The sequence below is a fragment of the Podarcis muralis genome, chromosome 10 (assembly GCF_964188315.1).
Source record: "Podarcis muralis chromosome 10, rPodMur119.hap1.1, whole genome shotgun sequence".
NCBI classification, from domain to species: Eukaryota; Metazoa; Chordata; class Lepidosauria; order Squamata; family Lacertidae; genus Podarcis; species Podarcis muralis.
This window is the reverse complement of record NC_135664.1, coordinates 37,254,021-37,275,014: the sequence shown is the minus strand read 5'-3', so window position 1 is coordinate 37,275,014 and position 20,994 is coordinate 37,254,021. Positions and strand designations below refer to the sequence as shown.

At 41.1% G+C, this 20,994-nt stretch overlaps 2 protein-coding genes across 3 annotated transcripts in view; one reads left to right on the top strand and one right to left on the bottom strand.

The window, feature by feature from the left end:
• Positions 1–8,559, bottom strand: part of METTL25 (methyltransferase like 25) — a 44,567-nt gene extending 36,008 nt beyond the window's left edge. For both annotated transcript variants that reach the window (XM_028745584.2, XM_028745585.2), the window contains exons 1-3: positions 8,271–8,559; positions 3,770–3,934; positions 317–423 (exon numbers count right to left, since the gene is read on the bottom strand). In XM_028745584.2, the coding sequence (XP_028601417.2) occupies positions 317–423; positions 3,770–3,934; positions 8,271–8,559 (561 nt within the window). The remainder of the gene's footprint in view (positions 1–316; positions 424–3,769; positions 3,935–8,270) is intronic.
• A 252-nt stretch (positions 8,560–8,811) lies between these two features.
• CCDC59 (coiled-coil domain containing 59) lies at positions 8,812–15,658 on the top strand. The gene is made up of 4 exons (XM_028745586.2): positions 8,812–8,959; positions 12,457–12,682; positions 13,696–13,795; positions 15,323–15,658. The coding sequence occupies exons 1-4, from the start codon at positions 8,821–8,823 to the stop codon at positions 15,482–15,484; spliced, it is 627 nt and encodes a 208-aa protein (XP_028601419.2). The 5' UTR covers positions 8,812–8,820; the 3' UTR covers positions 15,485–15,658.
• The last annotated feature ends 5,336 nt before the right edge of the window (positions 15,659–20,994 follow it).

The following is a 20,994-nucleotide window of genomic DNA, read 5'->3' as shown; positions in this document are numbered from 1 at the left end:
CCCAAATATTCAACAGGCTCCTGAAAGTACAAGAACTATACCTAAGCGTACCTGTTTTCTAGCTGGACTACTGTACTCTGTCCATGGTCCTGATGTCTAGTTTTTACATCCACATTTCTGGCTTCTGACTCTTGTTGAAGTGTTTGATCAAACCTGCAGAGAACTGAATCTAAAATCAATGGTTTCTTGATCGCATTTATTATCCCTAAGGGGCTGGAGCTGGGCCATGGGTCTTTGCTTTAAAGTCCAAAACTGGAACAAGTATGACTTTACTTTTTAAAATAAGTACACAATATGAAATCATAAGAATTCTTACCTGGTTTAGGCCGTAATACTTTGCAATGCCGTCTACTAACTCCGACATAAGCTGCACTTCATGTGACTTCTTATTGTTCATGAAGTCATCCGTTTTTATCTCTACTTCTGATCGAAACAAAATGCAATTATATTAGAAGGGTTTGATTATTATTATTTTAGAAAATGCATAACCAATTAAACACCAATTCTGAAAAGCTGATTTTATTGATTCTTATCAGTAAATATCCGTTTTGCTTACAACCAATTGATTTTCATCAAATAAATTAGATAATTCAAAATAAAAAGAACTAAAACTTGTTAATAAAAACTTATGTCAGTGACACCCCACATCGGGCCATTTTGTTCGAAAGTGTTCACCATGTTGATTTGTCCCTTTTTTCAAATTATTTTTATTATAACAAGAGAGGGGAAATTTCCACTACAAACAGGAGAAAATAACAAAAAAGCATAGTTGTATGTGCAGTCATCCATAATGGCAAGGCACACTACAGTCACTTACATAATTATGTTAGTAACAGTAATACGCTGAAATGCTCCTCCTCAAGTTCATTGTTTTTTAGATTAAAGGCACTTACCAGATGCTTTAAAATTAATTATTGCTCACCTAGCTGATTTCACAAAGTCTGAAAGAGCACCGAACTCCTTTTTTATATTTTTTATTAAATTTTCTGTTTTACAACTTCAAATACTCATTTTACATCCTTAAGATATCAATGACTTCCCTTCCTCTCTTTCCATGGTTCATTTTATATATCTTACATCCCTGCATATTTTACAAAAAAAACTATACTAACCAGTTTTCCATTATTGAATTCATCAAAACTTATTTGCACTGCTGAATTTATCTTAATGCTGCCAGCGTTTTCAACTGTACACAATTATTTTCCGTATACAGTGGAACCTCTACTCATGACCACAATCCGTTCCAGAGGCCCGTCCGGAAGTCAAAACGGGTCGCTGGGAGAGACGCTGTTGAACACAGACGCGGGCAGCGATTGCCTGCTCCTGCACATGCACGAACGGCAGCAAGCCCGCCAATTACTTCCCAGTTTGCCGCAGATGTTGGGCGAAATGGACACGAGCGGAAGTGGACCTAAGAAGAGGTTTGACTGTATTCAATAAACTTTTTCCAATCTTCTTTAAACGTATGTTCTTCTTGTTCTCTTATTCTAGACGTTAAGTCTGCAAGTTGTGCATATTCTGTCAACTTGAGTTGCCACTCTTTTTTGGTTGGGACCTCTAAAGAGCACTGAACTTTTGATCGGAAAGCAGCCAATAATGTTATGTCTGTAAGGTGAAATAGTAACACCAAATATCATGCCCAAATATGAGTTCCTTCAGTACAGGGAAATCCCGACTCCTAATTGTTTAAAATACAAATAATGGATACTTGAAGGAAACAGTTTAAAGATGCTTTGGTAGCAGAAGCCTCTCAAAGGCTTAAGCACTCCATAGCACCATCGATGTTTCATGAGGCCAATGCTCTTCTGAGATATACAAACAGCTGCAATTTAATTTTAAGAGGGAAAAAGACACTTTTGTAAATGTAATGCTAGAAGTGGGTAGCATGTTTCCAAGTTATTTTGGTTATTTCTGAAGGAGACTGTGTAGCTCTTCAAAGCAGTATCTCTGACACATTTTTCTTTTTATGTTGATAAGGAAAATCATAAAAACCAGATGAAAGAATTTCGAGAACAATATGTTTGAATGTTATAACATTCCTCTCTTTGGGCACATTTCTTTGTCGAAAAATGCAATTTGTTCAAGAACATTTCTCAACAGTTAACAGATGTGCCTCTTTTCTGAAATACAGAAATGAATCTAGGAAGGTCTGGAAAACATTCTACATTTAAAGGTCCCAGTGATCATGCAAAAAGACCATATTACAACCCTGAAGTTGGGTATTTGGCCTCACCAGGTGACTGCCAAGCAATTCCATTCAACTTAATAGGTTTCTTTTAATGTTGTTAAATACAAGGAACTTATTCTGGATTCAGTTTTGTTCTGTTTTTACAGTTTCAGATTATATTACAATTATGTGCCCCATTTATAATGGTTGTGAGTTTTGTATCTAGTATGCAAGTTTTAGCACACTGAGATAGGAAGAAAGTCAGCAGTTGTAAAAAATAAAGCAAGGTAAAGTGGTCCCAATTGCCAAGTGGCAGCTAAAATTTGAGTGTGAAGTTGAAAACGAGGGACCTAGATGTAAGAAGCACTAAATGTGATATTACTATAGCTGCCCTCCTGGACCATGCGACTAACTATGCTGGCTCAGTGTGGCTATGATTTCTTTCATTCTTTTGAGTAGTAGCTCCCAGTTTTGAAACTTAAGTTTTGAAACTTACAGGATTTCCAAAAGCCATTTGATATGTGAAATTCAGAGAGAACTCTTCAGAGAAAAGAAATAAGATGTTCTGCTGGGAATATATAAGAAATCACACACGGCCAAGAGTATGACTAATAAAATAAAATGAACACTATTGTTGCAAAAAGAAAAAAAAGAAAAAAAGTAGGATGCCCAGTAATGATGTTTGTAGAGATGACTAGGATTGCATTTGTATGCACTTACCTGGAAGAAGGGACCTTCCTTTTCAACGTGTGTGTGTGTGTGTGTGTATGTAAACCTACAGTTATGGTGAATCTGGGTGGAGAAAAATCAATGATTTTTTTAAACTAAACAAAAAATCGGATATTTTTTTAAAAAAAAATGCTTTTGGAGGAAAAATCTTTCTAAAGATAGTTTTCTATTTAAGTTACATTATAGTCCAAAGGCTATTCATCTGGAAATAAGGATTTGTTTTTTTAATTATGTGGCATAAGGCTTTATATGCAATGTAAAATTTTTATATAGCTATAAAAACTACTCTGAAAATTTATTATACCAAAAATGAAACCTTCATCTGGTTGTAAATATTAAGATTATATCCGCAAGGATGAGCCTTTCTGTAAAAAATAATAATTTAAATCAAGTCGTACTGACTAATGATTTCAATCATGATTTCAATCGTGATTTCAGTCGATTCGATTTAAATCAAATCCACCCTGTGGTGAATCAAGTGCTTTTGCCTCTTTATTAACTTGCCGTTGGATCACCTCATGTGCTGTGTTGTGCGTACTCCATACTCGTTCCTCCTCCACCAAACCAGATCCTTGTCCCTTCTCTCCAACTTTGGAAGATGTTCTCCCTTCATCAAGCCTCCTAAACGGGCCAGAAGAAGTTTCTACCAGAACTTTAGTCCAGCTCTACCTGGGAGCAAGCCTAGCCTCACGTAACACAGTGGGACAGCGAGTAGACATATATATAGGATTGTGCTACATGTAAGTTTTAAAGATTTCTGAATTGCTTAGTAAAGAAATCCAGAATGTCATAGCGCATGTAAACAAGAATAGGTGAATAGGAAGGAGAAAGCTTTAAGGAGATATAAAAATAGATTCCAAGATTATAACTTACCTGACCTTGGCTGCTGTGTCCTTTCTAGTGCTTCTAGCATCTGTTCTAAGGAGATACACACGCCAAGGTTTGGCATGGAGTAATATTTAGCAGCGAGAGCAAAAGCCTGCACGTTGATCAGCCTCTGAGAATTTTCACAGAAAATGTTGTAAAACTCACAGCTATCTGTAAAAAAAGAGAAGGAAATACAATTAATTTTGTAATTAACTGTAGAGGGATAACTCCTTTACTACAAATCTTAATGCAACCCGACAAAAACTGGATACCCACAAATAGATATTGTCACCTCACCTTTCGCACATCACACTATGGATTCTGATAACTGGAGACAAGAGTCACAGCTTGAGACTGCTAGAATATATCTATATCTATATCTATATCTATATCTATATCTAAGGCATATGCGTAACTAGCCATTATATAACCTTAACACATAAAATGTCCTTTTGCGATGAAAATACATATATATTTGTTTCTGTCTTTTTTTTGGGGGGGGGGGGTGTAAAAACCAGCTAGATCCAGTTCTGTTGTACACTGAGTTAACCTGTAGTTTCAATTTACAGTTATGACAGGAGCTCCTACAATACCAGCTGGAACAAAACAGAAATCAACAGCGTCAATAAACTGTTAAGGATTGCTGATTTCTAGTCTTTTCGAGGTCAGCATCTTGTTCCTTTCCTTTTGCAAGCGAAAACTTGAAAACTGAAGAGCGGGGGGGGGGGGGATATGGGAGTGGGCAATCTCTGCTCAAAAACAAAAGCAGACTTCTTTCACCCATGGCAGAAATGTTCAGCAGCTTGGAGGGAAAGTAAAAATAATCTGCATTTATTTACGGCAGTTTTATCCAGCTCATCCTTTAGAAACCTCAGAATGGCTTAAATGAGATTTTCAAGTACTGTACTTTCATTTTAAAAGTACCTAAAATATATAGGCATGGTACAGACTTTATTTTTTTTTAAAATCATATTTATTGAAATTTTCAGAAAACAGAAAGTAAAGATAAGACAAAGACAGAATGCATTTAAAACCTTATTTTCATTATCCACTTTCTGGGACTCCCCCCCTCCCCCATCCCTGCCATATTCCCCTTTCATATCGTTAGCTCAACAAGCTCTCCCTCCTAATTTAAACTTAATTTGTTTAGCCCAATATTCAAATTTAAGCTTATACAGTCCTCATCATTACCCTTGATAAAAAACAAAAATTCTCTCCCCAAGGTCCCCCCCCATTTTCCTTCCACGAATTACCTTTTTTTTTAATAAAAACACCCAACCAAATATATAAAGAAAAACAATATAAAGATATAAAAAGATAAAAAGTATATAGAAAAAAGAATTCAAAAAGTAGTTGCAAGCCTTTGGATTCTAGTTCTCCCCCCCCCCTTCCCCGGTTTGAGTTCCCCCTGTCCACCAATCTATGTTGTCTGCCTGGAATTCTTAAATCCATAATCAGATTTTTCCCCCAGTCCCTTGCCAGTTTTTTTTTTTTTTAAGTTTAAAGTTATTTTTATAGTATTTAACTTCAAATCTCCAATCTTTGGTCTTTAAGGCTCCCCCCATTGTTCTTTCCATGTTGTAGTCCAGTTTCATCTTGTTCCGCTGCTAAAACGTTCTAATTCAGAAATTTAGTAACTCTACAGGGGATTTTGTTATTCAGGAACAAAAACTTGCGTTCAGTCCCTTCCTTTCTTCAATAGAGAATTCTATTGTCTCCTTTGATGTAAACACCCCTGTAGACATAATACTATTTCAGTTTTGCAGCTTTCCCAGAAGATAACCAGTCCTGTAAAATTCCGAAGGTATTTTTCCACTTACGACCATCTTTGTAATGTCCCGAAACTCCTCTAGGGGGATTGTTATAACTTTGTTTCCTCTAGTCCAAAAGTCTGGTTGTTGTTCCATATTTTCGCCATTTTGTATCCGAATCTTAGCAAATTGTAACAAATTTAACCAGCAAAGTCCTCAAAACAGAGTCCTCTTTAAATTTTTCCGGCTTTGACAGCTACTTTGACAGCTGTCAAAGTCTCCGTCTCTTTTCACCAGGCTCTCTCTCCAATCGCCCCGGTTCCCAGGGGGGGGGGGGTTACGCTTTCCTTCTCCCTCCACTCTTCTCCTCCAGCACAGTTTCTTGTAGTTTCCCATCGTGAAATTCTTGGTTTTATCAAAAATACAGTTCTTTCGTGACCTTGGTTGCCCGGTCCTTGTTTTAGAATGTTTACAGTAGGGAGGGGGACTGACTTCCTTTTTGGATCCCCCCCCCCGCTCGTACCAAATCCGAAAAAAAATCCCTTTTTTTCTCCTTTTAAACCCGGTTTTCCAAATTACTCACGGGTTGTTGTTGGCATGGTACAGACTTTAAATAATAAAACAGTGCCTGCCAACAAGCTCAGAAATAGGTGTGGTGCAAAAGAAAAAAAATATGAATGGGCAGGGGAGAGGAAAAGAAGCTCCTGGGAGAGGAGCCAAATGGCAATTGGTCCTGGCACTAACCAGATGTGCATATAATATGACCTCACACCCATTTTTTGGTTTGGAAATACACGAAGCTGGCTTTTCCCACTTGAGAACTTTCCTGTCTTCTGGTAAAGCAGCTTATGGTGCTGCCGCAAGAGAGAGTAAGTGGCTAAAGTTGACGTTTCTCCACCTACCGCTATCTGAGAAAACGAGAATAAGATTTATCTAAATTTATAATCTGGCAGAATTAGGATGGACCGCACAATGCTAAAGCAGTAGTAGCACACTAAATAGCACATGCTGATGAAAATGCCAATGTCTGGCTGTCAAATCAGTTATCTAGAAACCCAATGCTACTTTATCTGCTTTTTATACACTGTAAATCTATATGCATGCTCAGGAAGGAGTTTAGTAGTCATTGACTGAATGGAAGGTTGCATGGGAACTCTTGAGTTCCATTAATGGAAATAAAGTAGAGATAAAAATGTCATAAAATAATTTAATCTCCTCTGGACGCAAGAAATATGTGATTAGTCTGCAAATTTGATTCCATTAGTTTAAGACTGCAAATCAGAATCCAGAATTTCTTTCCTGCCCTAAGTAAAATGTAGCATAGCAAAGCTAGGATTACTGGCAACTACTGCAATTGTGAAAGATCACCAGTTTTATCAAGAAATATCTGGGTACATTTTACATTTCATGGCTCCACTGCTTACAGCTTACCATGCCCCAACACTATGCTTTTTAAGATAATTGGTTAAAACAATGTTTCCAATACTAATATTATTGTTCTGGTTAACTTCCCCCTCCCAATACAGTTCCTTTTGTGGTTATGTTTTATTATGTTGTTACGTTGTTTAAAATGTTACCATTGAAAAAAACATTTTAAAATATTATTTCAAATAGTTAATTTCAATTATAATAAACACATATGTTATAATAGTCTCACAGGGGTTCCCAAACTGTGATCTGAGAGCTTTACTCAAGGGGTTTGCAGCATCTCTGTGGATTTGTGGTTGAAGATGAGAAAAATCAACATTCATATTGATTTTTAAACTGTATCTTTAACTGATTTTTAAACTGTATCTTTATTGCTTCTTTTATATTGATTTTTAATTGTGTTCTACGGAATTCAAACTGTAACACAATAAAAATGCAAGAAACAAAAGAAGCAATAAATATAATATACCATTTAAAAATTATACAGCATCTGCCACATTATACAAATGGGCAGAAAACTATTAAGTGGTGTGACAAGACGATAATGTAGTGTTGCCTTATGTCCTCTTTCCCCCCATATGCCCTCTTTTTCCAGGACACGTCCTCCTTTTCATGGGTATGTCAAATGAGAGCCATCATAGCAATCCACGGTTAGAAGCAGAAGTCGACAAATGTGTCCGCTTCTTTGGTCTTCAGACTATGGCAACCCTACAACTTCAAGTTGTCCACGGCGGTGGGGAGTTTGGAAAGCAATGTGCCTAAATAAATTCAAATGTCTCATTGCAAGCAATGCCATTCATTGCACAAATATATCATGTGCCTAAACACTGCAAACCTGGGAGTAAGTGTTCCAGTTTGCGAACGTGCTCTGTTTTGAGTGCTACACTTCTGTTTTGAATGTTATGCCAAGGTCTGTCTGTTTTTGCTATTTATATTGCGTTTTTGTGGCTTTTTGGTTTTGTTTCTGGGACTGTGTGGAACCCAGTTCACCTACTGACAGATTGATTGTGTGACTGCAGTACATTGCTTATTGCTTTCATTTTATGGATCAATGGTCTCGTTAGATAGTAAAATTCAGGTTAAGGGGTTGTTTTTAAAAGTCTGGAACAGATTAAACAATTTTGCATTACTTTCTATGGGAAAGCAACTGCGCCTCGGTTTTGGAACGCTTTGGATTTGGAACGGACTTCCGGAAAGGACTATGTTTGAGAACCAAGGTACCACTGCAATAAAATAATGGCAAACGCTTTTGTTAATAGCCAGTGGAGACCCCCCGCCCCGGCCACGTGCGCTGCGGGCCGCCTTCTGAGCAGAGTGGAGGCGCTTACCGGCGGCCTCCTCCAGGGGGCGCTGCAGAGGCGGCTCTTCCAGGAGCTGCTGAAGCCTCTCTCCGCTCAGCGCTTCCAGCACCGCCTCCGGGGGAAGCGCCACCATCTTCTCCCACAGGCCGCGAGTGTAGAAGTCCACCGTGTGGGCCCGGCACAGCGAAAGCATCCGTCCCAGGAACCGCGCCACCGCCCGCAGCCGCGCCACCACCGTCTCCGCCGGCAGCTCCGGGGGAAGAGGGCGGTTCGGCCCGGGGACCGGCGCGGAAGCCTCGCGGACGCGCCGCGACATCGCCGGCGGGGGGACGGATGGAGGCGAGCTGCTCAGGCGTCAAAGGAAGGGCTCGGCGCTCGATTGGGAGAGCCTGTCCGTCTCCAAGGACGCCCGTTCGCTCTCGCCTGCCCTGTCCAGGCTAAGCGAATCGAGCACCGACAGAAAGGCCAGCGATTTCTCTTCATCAGGGATAGGCGGCGACGGCCGCGGCCGAATAGAAGCGGGTCGCCGGTTGGATTACGTCATCGGCGCGCGACGAAGCCGAGCGGAAGTTGGCAGATGGCGCCTGTAGCGAGGAAGAGAGAGGCGCCGGGCGCCGAGAAAGATGCTGGGGCGGAGAAGAAGTCGCAGGTTCGCCCCGGTCGGAAACGGCAGTGGAGGAAAGACCCGCGTCTGGTGCGAGGGAGCGTCCGGGAGGGTAAGGCCAGCTAGGAAGGAGCTGAAGGCGGGGGGGAGGGGGGCGGTCGTTCCTCCTATACTGGCCCCCTTCCATTGCCTTTAAACTTTAATTTATAAACACTGGGTGATAACCAGCCAAGTCGCACTCTGAATAGACCCATTGGAATCAATGGTGCACTTTGAATTATTATTATTATTATTATTATTATTATTTCTACCCCGCCCATCTGCCAACAGAATATTAAAAACACAATAAAACCTCAAATATTAAAAACGTCCCTAAACAGGGCTGCCTTCAGATGTCTTCTAAAAGTCAGAATAATGTGGCTATGTTTGGATATCCATTTCAGTCAGGGTTTAGGCCCGGCTTTGGCGCAGAAGCTGCTTTGGTTGCCATGCATTTGATTGTCACGAGAGGCAGGAAAATGCGTCCTTGTTCGTTCTCCTCGATCTCCCTTGGCAGCTTTCGATACCATTGACTGTGATATCATTCTGGCTGTCTTGAGTTAGGGGTGTGTGGTACTTCTGGAACTACTGCTGTTGCCTGCAAGTGGCTTTGGTGGCGCAGAGTGCCTTCCGTCAGCTTCTGCTGGTGGCCCATCCTGGACAAGGAGAGCCTCACTACTGCTGTCTATGCTCTGGTATCCTCTAGCTTAGACTCTTGCAACATGTTCTACATAGGGCTGCCGCTGAAAACAGTTCAGAAACTTCCACTGGTGCAAAGTTTGGCGTCCGGGTTGCTTACTGGCGCTAGACAGTTTAAGCATATTACAACCATTCCTGGCCTGACTGCCCTGACTGCAGATTTGTTTCTGGGCCCAATTCAAAGTGCTGGTCTTGACCTATAAAGCCTTAAACTGCCCAGGGCTGTAATGATCTCAAGCACTGCCTTTCCCCATATGAACCGGTCCAGACCCTGCAAACATCTTTGTGTGCCTTCTCCACAAGAGGTCTGGAAGGTGCCAATACCAACTGGGCCTTTTCTGCAGTGGCTCTCCATTTGTGGAGTGCTGTCCCAGGGAGCCTCACTTGGTGTGTTCATTACGTATCTTTAGGTACCAGGCAAAAACTTTTTTTAATAACCAGGCCTTGGGCTGATTAATTTTCTGTCGCCTTTAAAATGGGTTTGTGTGAACCACCCTGCAATCTGGATGAAGGATGGTATACAAATTTAATAAATAATAATAAGATTAACCACAAAATGTGACATCCTGGCAAAACATTTTATTTAAATATTGTTCACTTAGAAGTGAGCTTTGCGAGGCTCGTAGCTTAGGCTGCAGTCCTAACTATTCACCTTGGAGTTCAGTTGGACTTGCTTCTGGGTAGACATAGTTAGGACCTCAGGTTTAGTAAGGGCTGCTAACTATAAAGTTTGACCTTACCTACCTGTCCAGCAAGGTCTTCCATCGGTTTGCAGAGGAAGAGACAGTGATCACATTCACACATCACAGGAACCGAGCTATGACTTAGTAAGACCATGTGAAAGCAAGGGCTCCCAGAGAGGAGTTTGCAGAAAGGGTGCTCAACATTCGAGTTGATGCTATTAACTACAGTTCTTCAAGAGAAGATGGAGCATTGGACTTCCGGGTTAGCGCGATCTGGAAATGGCGGATCCCCTCCGAGCTGCGGAGGGAATCGGCCCCACAGAGGTTGGGTTTTGCCGCGCCGGCGACGCGGGGACCCGCAGAAACCGTAGGCGCTGAAGCCTACGGACTGGAAGACTCGGTGGGCGCCTTAAGCACCCCCCCGACCCCCGAAAGGGTACGGAGGGTGGTGTGGCGCTGTGAGTCGATCGACACCTCTGTGGAGCGAAGCCGCGAGCCATGACCGGAGACCGCTGACTTCCTCCCTGAAAATTTGGACTGAAAGAACTAACCCGTGAGTAAACGGAATTCGACTTTAAGAAATTTTCCTTTTGAATTCGAGACGACCGGAGGGTGTGTTAAAAGGGAGTCCGCACCCCCCCTAATTACAGACAATTTTCAAGCAAGGTCGAGAGAACTAAGGCGGAAAAGATACTTTTATATATTACAAAAGAAACTATCTTCCACGATTCAACAAAAGAGTGTTCTGCTGGAGAGTGAGGAGAATGTTTTTTCTCTTTTTTGTCTGAGAAAATTCCCCCCCCCCCCCCAGGGACCAGGGAGAGTCCTGTGTTTGAGTCTGGTGAAGAAGAATAAGGAGTTTGACAGCTGTCAAAAGAGCTGTCAAATGGACAGATTGAAAGATTGTTAACTGATATCTCTCTGAGCTAAAAGTTAAATTGAAACAAAGTTGTTGGAGACTTGATAGAAAGAAACATAAAAAGGTTTGGACTGTTGGGAAAAGTTTAAAAAGTAACCAGAATCCCTCTAGGGGGATTCCAAAGCTACTACAATGGCTGCAGAAGGAAAATTACAGGCAGAGATAAACAGGATGTTCTTTCTTGTGGGAATTCTGCAAGAGCAGAGTCTGAGTATGACTAAACAATTAATGACCTTGACTTCAGGAACAAACAACTCTGCTGAATGCATGAAGGATCCAACAGAAAAAGAATCTGCAGCCAAAACAGAAGCAATATCTCAAGAAGCGGAGAGAGAGCAAGGAGAGGAGAATGAACAATTGGAAAATACCAACAAAAGGCCCACAATGGTGGACTTTGAGGGAAAGGATACTTGGATCACTTGGATTACAACCCTGCAAAAGATGTTAAAGATGAAGGAGGGAGCCCCTGAAGTATCTGGACTACAGGAACTAAAAGGACACAAGAAATATGATTGAGGCCTCCCTTTTGAATATGAAAGATTGGCTGATTTTTGGCAGCAGTTGTTACCAAGTATCGTGGAGGGAAGGAGAATTGGAGTGATGGAGAATGGACTGCTTCGAGATTCAAGGATTGATATAAGAGACTTCCAACAAAATCGGCGGAGAGGAACAGAAAGAGATTTAAAAGCCTCAGACGTGAGAAATCCGGGCTTAAAACTATGGTGGACTTTTATTTGAAAAGGGACCAGTACCTGGGAAGGGGGGAGGGGGAAGCAGAAGGGCAAGAACGACGATGAACTTTGGGTTGGGTGAAAAGGGCCTACATTTAAAAATGGGAAATCTGTGGAAGGGAACTTAGGCCGACCTTAGGAAAGAATCTAAATGTTTATAAGAATTGGGGATAAGAGAAATGGGGTTAATTAGGAAGAGATAGATTAAAAATATTAATTATAGGTTAAGAGAAGAAACTAAAACTTGCTGAATTAATTTTGGGAATAGGGATGTATGAAGAGGGGGTGGGGGGGAGTCTGGGGAATAAGGTCAAGGAAATAAGGCTTTGAGAATATATTTGTTTTGTTTTCGTTGTGTGTTTGTTCATAAAAAGTGTAAAAACCTAATAAAAATTATTTAAAAAAAAAAAAGAGAAGATGGAGCATTATTTCAAAGATCATCTGGAATAAACATTAGTAAAAGAGAGTGTTATGTTATAACATTTGTAGTTTTAATCACACTTTTTTCTTATTCCACATCTTTTTCTGGTGTCTATAGGACAGGGTTTTGCCTTTTGGAGAAAGCAAAAGATCCAACGTGACTACAAGAAATTGCTTAAGAAGGAAAGCAATGCCAATTCTCAGAAGAACATTGGGTACAAAGAAGATTACCCAGAACACCTGAAGCATCTTTACTTAGCTGAAGAGGAAATGCTTAAGAAACAACAGAAGCCTAGGAATGTTCGCCCTTCTGTACCAAAAGAAGAGGAAATTGCAACCACAAAGTAAGAAACCTTTTGGGAACTGCTTTTATCCTATAATTCCTTTTTAAAGGTGAGCTTAGGTTATTCTTCTAGCAGGTGTTTTCACAGCATTTTAGTTCCTTTCAGTGTAATCTTTCATTTTCCAACCTAAGTTCAGTAAAAAAGGTAGCAACTAACTGTAACAGCATATAAAATAGTTCAGCTATTTTAGGATTTGGGTCAAATTATAGTAAATTGTCCTAAGGGATGCGGGTGGTGCTGTGGGTTAAACCACTGTGCCACTTGGGCTTGCCGATCGAAAGGTCGGCAGTTTGAATCCCCGCGACGGGGTGAGCTCCCGTTGCTCGGTCCCAGCTCCTGCCAACCTAGCAGTTCAAAAGCACAAAGTGCAAGTAGATAAATTCCTACCTCCGGCAGGAAGGTAAACGGCGTTTCCGTGCGCTTCTCTGGTTCCCCAGAAGCGACTTAGTCATGCTGGCCACATGTCTGCGGAAAAACTGTCTGTGGAAGTGGACAAACACCAGCTCCCTCGGCCTGTAAAGCGAGATGAGTGCCGCAACCCCAGAGTCCCTGACCACGTTTGCTGAGGTTGATAGGAACCGTAAGGCACCACATTGGCTATATAGAATAAATGTGGGGAATAAAGTTACGGTACATATAAGGAAGTTACATTATTACATATGCATTTTTCTTAATAGTTGCAAACCGCTTTTCAAACATAATAGATCTCAAGCAGCTCAAAATAGTTAAATCAGATTTATAGCTCGATGATAATTGCTCTGAACATGATAGACGCAGAATAGCAGATAATGCTGCCTATCTGAAAGGTGGTGTTGGCAAAAGCAGTTCTGTAGGTCAGATGAGCAAAAACTCCTTTCCCCAGCATAGCCATGTTGTTGTTGCTACACTTTTCCAAATGGTATTGAGAGGACTATTGAAAGCACTGAATCAGAATTGCAAACTTTACACAAATAGTATAATTGCATTAATCGAAAATCAATACTTTTACTCACTGGTTTGTTTGTCTAATGCAGGTGCAACACGGTTCATCGAAAATTTAAAATGAAAACCTCAAACCAGAAAGCAAAAGAAGAATATGAGAAAATAAAAGCCGAACGAGAGAAGAAAAAAGAGGTAAGTCTTAAAGTCTTAAGTTTCTCACAGAAAGTTAGCACTTTAGAGAGTGGGAAGAGGTGAGAGTTAATCAACAAGGGTTTTGTTTTATTCCCTGGCACTGAAGTTGATGCGGGCAACTTCTTTTGTCTTATAGCTCATAATAATTTTATGTAACTCACTCTATATATTGTTGGAAAGGGGTCCACCAGTCTGGTTTTTTTATAATACAATTATTAATACCAATCTTTCAAATACCGAATTATATAATTTAAAGTGGCCCCCTGCATGCTATATTTGATGGTTTCATGATTTTCTTTATTTCTGCATTCCAAAATCTTACTAGTTTCAATTACATTCTGGTCATAATCATAATCCCTTATACAACAACTGGAATATTAATAGTTTCTGTTTGTGTTGGAACATTAAATGATTAATAAAACTGTAAATGAGGAACTCAAAACTATATCCTTGTTCTTTCTGTGTGGCAATTATTCTGTCCATGGTGTTTCTTCCTGTCCTTGTAAGATGCTATGTCTTTCTCCCCCCTCCCCCCGATTATTGCTCTCATCAGTCATGCCCAAGAGATCCACCAGTCTGATGTCTTCTCAAACAGGTGCACTGTAGTCCTAACCATGAAGAACAATGCAATAACATAAGCAAATGTGCTTTCCTCCCTGTATCAGAAAGACAATAGAAAGACAACCTTGCACTTTGTCATTAGATAGGTAACTGTGTTGATTACTTATTTTTCACACTAAAAACATTGGAACACATTAAGGAGGTATCATGGACAAATATTTTTAGATATCACCATTTATTTTCCTAGCATATATACCTGTAAAAAGATATTTGCAACTTGCATTTACCGTATTTTTCGCCCTATAGGACGCACTTTTTCCCCTCCAAAAATGAAGGGGAAATGTGTGTGCGTCCTATGGGGCGAATGCAGGCTTTCGCTGAAGCCTGGAGAGCGAGGGGTCGGTGCGCACCGACCCCTCTCGCTCTCCAGGCTTCAGGAGAGCCCCAGCGCCAGCCCCACAAGGTCGGGGGACAGTGGGGAGGCGCAGCGCGTCTTCCTGCTGTCCCCGGACCTGATCTGAAGGCGGGCGGCGGGGAGAAGAGCGCTTCTCCCCGCTGCCTGCCCCACAAGCTCCGGGGACAGCTGGGAGGCGCAGCGCGTCTTCCCGCTGTCCCCGGACCTGGTCTGAAGGCGGGCAGCGGGGAGAAGAGCGCCTTTCCCCGCTGCCGGCCTCGCAAGCTCCGGGGACAGCTGGGAGGCATAGCGTGTCTTCCCGCTGTCCCCGGACCTGGTCTGAAGGCGGGCTGCGGGGAGAAGAGCGCTTCTCCCCGCTGCCGGCCCCACAAGCGCCTGGGGGGAAAATAAATTTTCCCCCCTGTATTTCCCCCCAAAAAAACTTGATGCGTCCTTTGGGCCGGTGCGTCCTATGGGGCGAAAAATACGGTGTATATATATATAAATAATTTCTTTAAAAGTATGAAAGTCATACTTCTTTTAATTACTTGGGTATTTCTTTATTATTTCAGGCAGCCATAAAAAGAAGAGAAGAAATAGAAAAAGCTCAAAAGCTCTACAAACAGAAGAAAATGGAAGCTTATAAAATTTTAAGTAAAAAGACAAGAAAAGGACAGCCAAATCTAAACTTACAAATGGAGTACCTCCTTCAGAAAATACAGAAAAACCCATAAACTCTTGTTTTTTTATTACAGGTGCAAACAAAAATGAGCCTTTAAGATGATAAAACTTGTTATCCCTCCTCAGTATTGTAAAACCTGATATTAGAGAATTGGCTCTTGGGAAAGTGTACAAAATTATGATGAAAGTATTTTGAGGGTACCAGAATAAAATCTGTTTTCAAACTATCTGAACTTGCAAATCTGGGTATCATATTTTTCTAGTAGTATTTTAAAACAAATACATGTATCTGCATTAGACCAGCAGTGGTCTAATTTTAGCTAAAATCTCTGAATTCTTGTGGTCTTGGTTTTTTCCCAATCCAGCTGTTACTTCACCTGTGTTCTTAGAATGGGCATCACACTGTTTACCACAACAAACACGGAGACTATTCCTGATTCAATCTCACTTAGTATATAATTGTTGGAAGTGTGATTAATGGATGGAGGTACTGATATTTTATTACATTAATGAATAGCTGCACTGCCGTCAAGTACTAACTCATAACGAAAAGCCTGGTTGACACGAGTTTTATTGGGAAGCAAAGCAATATGTATTGATTTTAAGATAATGAAAAGTGGTTCTGTCAATAGCAGAATCAAAGAAGATAGGTACATAAGCAGAGTCAATCCATGGAATGATTTTTCTTCTTTTGCTGTATGATGCTCTTACACAAATGTAACATCTTAATCCTGTGTATCCTCCTTCCAAGTCAGTCTTGGGCCCTGCAACACTTTGGTTGTGCAATGATAGATGACACATATGGAGATACAGGTCTCTAATGCCAGGTTTGATCACTGAAGCTCACTGTTGTCAATGCAATAAAAAGCAATATGAAGCAGCTCTTATATTGGGGAGATTAGAATACTTTTTTAAAAAAATTAAAACGATATGTTTCTGCCTTTTTGCTTCCATTTGGCTAACACAGGCCTGGAGTGTTAAATTTCATGTGTGTTTTAAGTTTTACCCGTGGATTGTAGGTGGGACACAACCACACACACACCTTGTAATCAGACTGTCTCGCCAGACTGGTGCATACCCTGGTTATCTCCCGCTTGGACTACTGCAATGTGCTTTATGTGGGGCTACCTTTGAAGGTGACCCGGAATCTACAATTAATCCAGAATGCGGCAGCTAGACTGGTGACTGGGAGTGGCCACCAGGACCACAGAACACTGGTCCTGAAAGACCTACATGTTTCTGAGCACAATTCAAAGTGTTGGTGTTGACCTTTAAAGCCCTAAATGGCCTCGGCCCTGAATACCTGAAGGAGCGTCTCCACCCCCAGCATTCAGCCCGGACACAGGTCCAGCGCTGAGGGCCTTCTGGTGGTTCCCTCTCTGAGAAATGAGGTTATAAGGAACCAAGCAGAGGGCCTTCTCTGTGGTGGCGGCTGCCCTGTGGAACGCCCGCCCGTCAGGTGTCAAAGAAATAAACGACTATCTGACGTTTAGAAGACATCTGAAGGCAGCCCTGTTTAGGGAAGCTTTTAATGTTTGATGTTTTATTGTGTTTTTAATATTCTGCTGGAAGCCGCCCAGAGTGGGCAGGGAGGCCCAGCCAGATGGGCAGGGTATAAGTAATAATAATAATCAGTGCTTTTTTTCTGGGGGTGTACAGGGGTACACGTACTCCTAAACATTTTGTTAATCTTTGTACTTTTGTCCATTTACTGTATTTATTTTTCCCGATTTGATCTATAAAATGGTGATTTTCTTGAGTCAAAATGAGAGTACCTCTAAACATTTTTTTAGGAAAAAAGCACTGATATATAAAATAATAAATAACAACGACAACAAAATTATTATTACAAGGCTTGTATGGTGAAAAGGAGGAGATGTGAGCTGGGGATTTGCCTCTGTGCCTTGCTGTATGTAGAGGATATATGCTTAAAACTTGAATGAACTGATACATTGTGTTTCTCTTGCATCCGTTGTTGTTGGTCAACTGTGAAATTAATTGTATGATAACTTGTATGACACCTAATGGCAGATTTATTCGATACAGTAATAGTAATTCTAGCTACGAATATAGATTTTTAAATGCCATTTGAGTGGTGTGTTAGGTGTACTATGTTGCAAAATTCACCCAGGTGTTCCTTTAGAATTGTAGAGTTGGAACGAATCCCAAGGGTCATTTAATCCAACCTCTGCAACATGGGCATAGCCAGGGGAGCAGCTGCCCCCCATCAACTAAGCAAATAAAACTACCTAACTAACTAACCAATCGAGGCGCAGATAACTTGGTTCTGCCCACCCCCAACAAAAGTCCCGCCTGCCCTAACATAAATCCCGGCTATGCCCATGCCCTGCAGTGCAGGAATCCTGCCCATAGCCGTCCCTGGATGGGCTCAAAGCACCAATCTTCTGACTAACAGGCAGACTCACTGACCCCTTGTACCACTGGGGGCTAAGGGAAAGTTACTTTTTCAAAAGTGTACATTAGGAAAAATTGCATACTAAAATGCATCAGGACTTTTAAAAAAAATTGAAACAGGAAAAATGAGAAATGGAGAAAGAGAAATTGCCAGACTTGTCCATCCCTAGCTGCAAAAAGCAACTATTTACTAATTTATTTAAATATATTTTCACAGTTACAATAGCTCCTTGCAAAGATTGTCTACTGCAGTAAAACTTTAAAATGTGCCTGTTCTGTTTTAGGGAGGAAGTGAGACTATTTCAGCTTGCTTGTTCCTGCTTTAAATGCAGCATAATTGCTTTTCAGAAGCTTTTGGTTTTTATCCCTTATCATTGAAACCCCACTGGGTGGCAGCATGGAGCTGAAATTCAGCAGCAAGAATACATGGGTGCCTGATCGTTCAATAGAACAGATAAAATCATAGTTTAAAAGATCCGGTGCTATTTGAAGACCTGGTGTGATTTCAAGAGCTTACAATCTTAGGGGAAAGAAATACATTTTTAAAGGAAAGCATTTATCAATCAGAAATTTCAGTTTTAGGTCCTTGAGGCAGAAATCCTGTACACAGTTGCCCAGGCGTAAATCCTATTGAACTCAGTAGGACTAAACATCTGAGTAATGGCCTACAGTGTAATCCCTAACCATGCCTACTGAGAAGTAAGTCCTATTGAATTTAATATAGCTTACTCCCCGGTAAATGAGGTTGGGATTATAGCCTTCATTTTTATTGGCACCTGGAGCAGATATTCAAGGAGAACTGAGCTTCAAGGGGGAAGAGGAATCAGAAAAACCACCCCCTTTATTTCTGCCAATATGATCCTCTGCTGAATTTAGCTCATTTGTCCGAAATGTAGCCTATCTTCCTCACCCCATAATGATTTACTAGTATTTTCCACTGCTAATTGAAAAATTAGTTATTTAGTCATTTTTTATGTGTGACAGCAAAATAAAAGTTCCATAAAAGTGATTATGGACAGGAACAATGTTTTATCTGCTCGTTTGCGCTTTTGAGTTCATTTCTCCCTTTGATCAAAAATGATTTTTATTTTATTTTTTCCATACTGATGTTGTGTCAGAAATGAAGCGTGAACCCACGAAGTGACAAACTGTTCTTGTCTCGTTTTTATATTCCAACCTGCAAATAAAATGACCATTTCTCAGTGATAATGCCCCTGCTGACACACTGCAATTGTATCGGCATATTTCCCAAAATAGAAGCAGCAGTAACTAATGGTATAATAGCATGGTTGTCTTTTAATAGAGAATCTCCTTTTCCAACCAAACCTTACCAGCTCTGTAGAAAAGTGATTTCATTATTTTCAGTATATATGGAATGACGTTCAGGCAAAGTTTGGCCCCTCCTGAGGAGCAGAATGATACACTGTCCAACATAATGACCATGTTTCGTTCCTTGTTATATTTGATGTCCGCTCAAGCAGAATTTTCAGACATTATTCAGAATGATGGTACTTATTCTGAAAGAGCTGTGGGAAAGTTAAGGGAGCTGGGCATGTTTAGCCTGGAGAAGAGGAGGTTAAGGGGTGATATGATAGCCATGTTCAAATATATAAAAGGATGTCATATAGAGGAGGGAGAAAGGTTGTTTTCTGCTGCTCCAGAGAAGCGGACACGGAGCAATGGATCCAAACTACAAGAAAGAAGATTCCACCTAAACATTAGGAAGAACTTCCTGACAGTAAGAGCTGTTCGACAGTGGAATTTGCTGCCAAGGAGTGTGGTGGAGTCTCCTTCTTTGGAGGTCTTTAAGCAGAGGCTTGACAACCATATGTCAGGAGTGCTCTGATGGTGTCTCCTGCTTGGCAGGGGGTTGGACTCGATGGCCCTTGTGGTCTATTCCAACTCTATGATTCTATGATTCTATGAAAGTGTACATTTTCAGAGAAGTACTCAACAACAAACGGGAAGAAATATTGGTGGCACTGATGTGATGCATCAAACCCTAAACCATTACCCTGAAGAAGATATGAACATCTTAGCCTTCAGAACAAGAGGACTCCAGATGATGCATTGGTTTCACTGGTTTGTAATGGTTCCATCTTCAACTGACTGCAAGCAGAACGCTCTTCTACTGGTTTGGGAATTTCACAAACCTGTGGTGGCCAAAAAACAACAACCCACCAAACCTAGCCTTCAGAAGTCACCTTCCCTCTGACTGGGAAGTAAGGAAAAGGTTTATCACTTCTGCTGCAAGCAAACATGGAGCCTTCTTTCTGAGTGAGAACATAATGCAGTGGTACCTCGGGTTACATACTCTTCAGGTTACATACGCTTCAGGTTACATACTCCGCTAACCCAGAAATAGTGCTTCAGGTTAAGAACTTTGCTTCAGGATAAGAACAGAAATTGTGCTCCAGCGGCGCAGCAGCAGCAGGAGGCCCCATTAGCTAAACTGGTACCTCAGGTTAAGAACAGTTTCAGGTTAAGTACGGGCCTCCGGAACGAATTAAGTACTTAACCCGAGGTACCACTGTAATCTGCGTAGCAATGAGGAAAGAGTTGTTCATGGTCCAACCTACTTCTGGGCCATTTGACAAAAAACAGAAAAGTATACCATAGAGCACTTTGCGGATATGATTTTGAGGGAAAAGTTAATCCGATTGCTTTTCTAGTTCAGAATTTTGTACCAAAAAAAACTCCTTTCGAGGCAGGGTGGTATAGTGGTTAGAGTGTCAGACTAGAACCTGGGAGACCAGGGTTCAAATCCCCACTCATCCGTGAAGCTCAATGGGGACCTTGGGCCAATCACTGCCTCTCAGCATAACTTATCTCACAAGTTTGTTGGGAGTTTTAAGAATGAACGTGGGAACCATGAACACTGCTTTGAGCTCTTTGGAGAAAAGGTGAGATATAAATGCGAAGAAGAAGAAGAAGAAGAAGAAGAAGAAGAAGAAGAAGAAGAAGAAGAAGAAGCAGCAGCTAATACAAAAATAGCCGACTCATAAATAATACACAACACTTCCTGCAAGCAGCTATAACTGTGAAAATAACTATAAATTAAGTGATTTAAAAATAAAATAAAACAGGTTCGTAGAGGTGAATCTCTTGGTCCTCCTACCAGCGGAGGAGTCTGCTAATACAAGAGAGA

Bases quoted from the DNA above. Each gene is read 5' to 3' on its own strand.
- CCDC59 (XM_028745586.2), top strand. From the start codon at position 8,821: ATGGCGCCTGTAGCGAGGAAGAGAGAGGCGCCGGGCGCCGAGAAAGAT. The intron at 8,960-12,456 runs GTAAGGCCAGCT...TGGTGTCTATAG, and splicing joins GCGAGGGAGCGTCCGGGAGG to GACAGGGTTTTGCCTTTTGG. The intron at 13,796-15,322 runs GTAAGTCTTAAA...TTATTATTTCAG, and splicing joins AACGAGAGAAGAAAAAAGAG to GCAGCCATAAAAAGAAGAGA.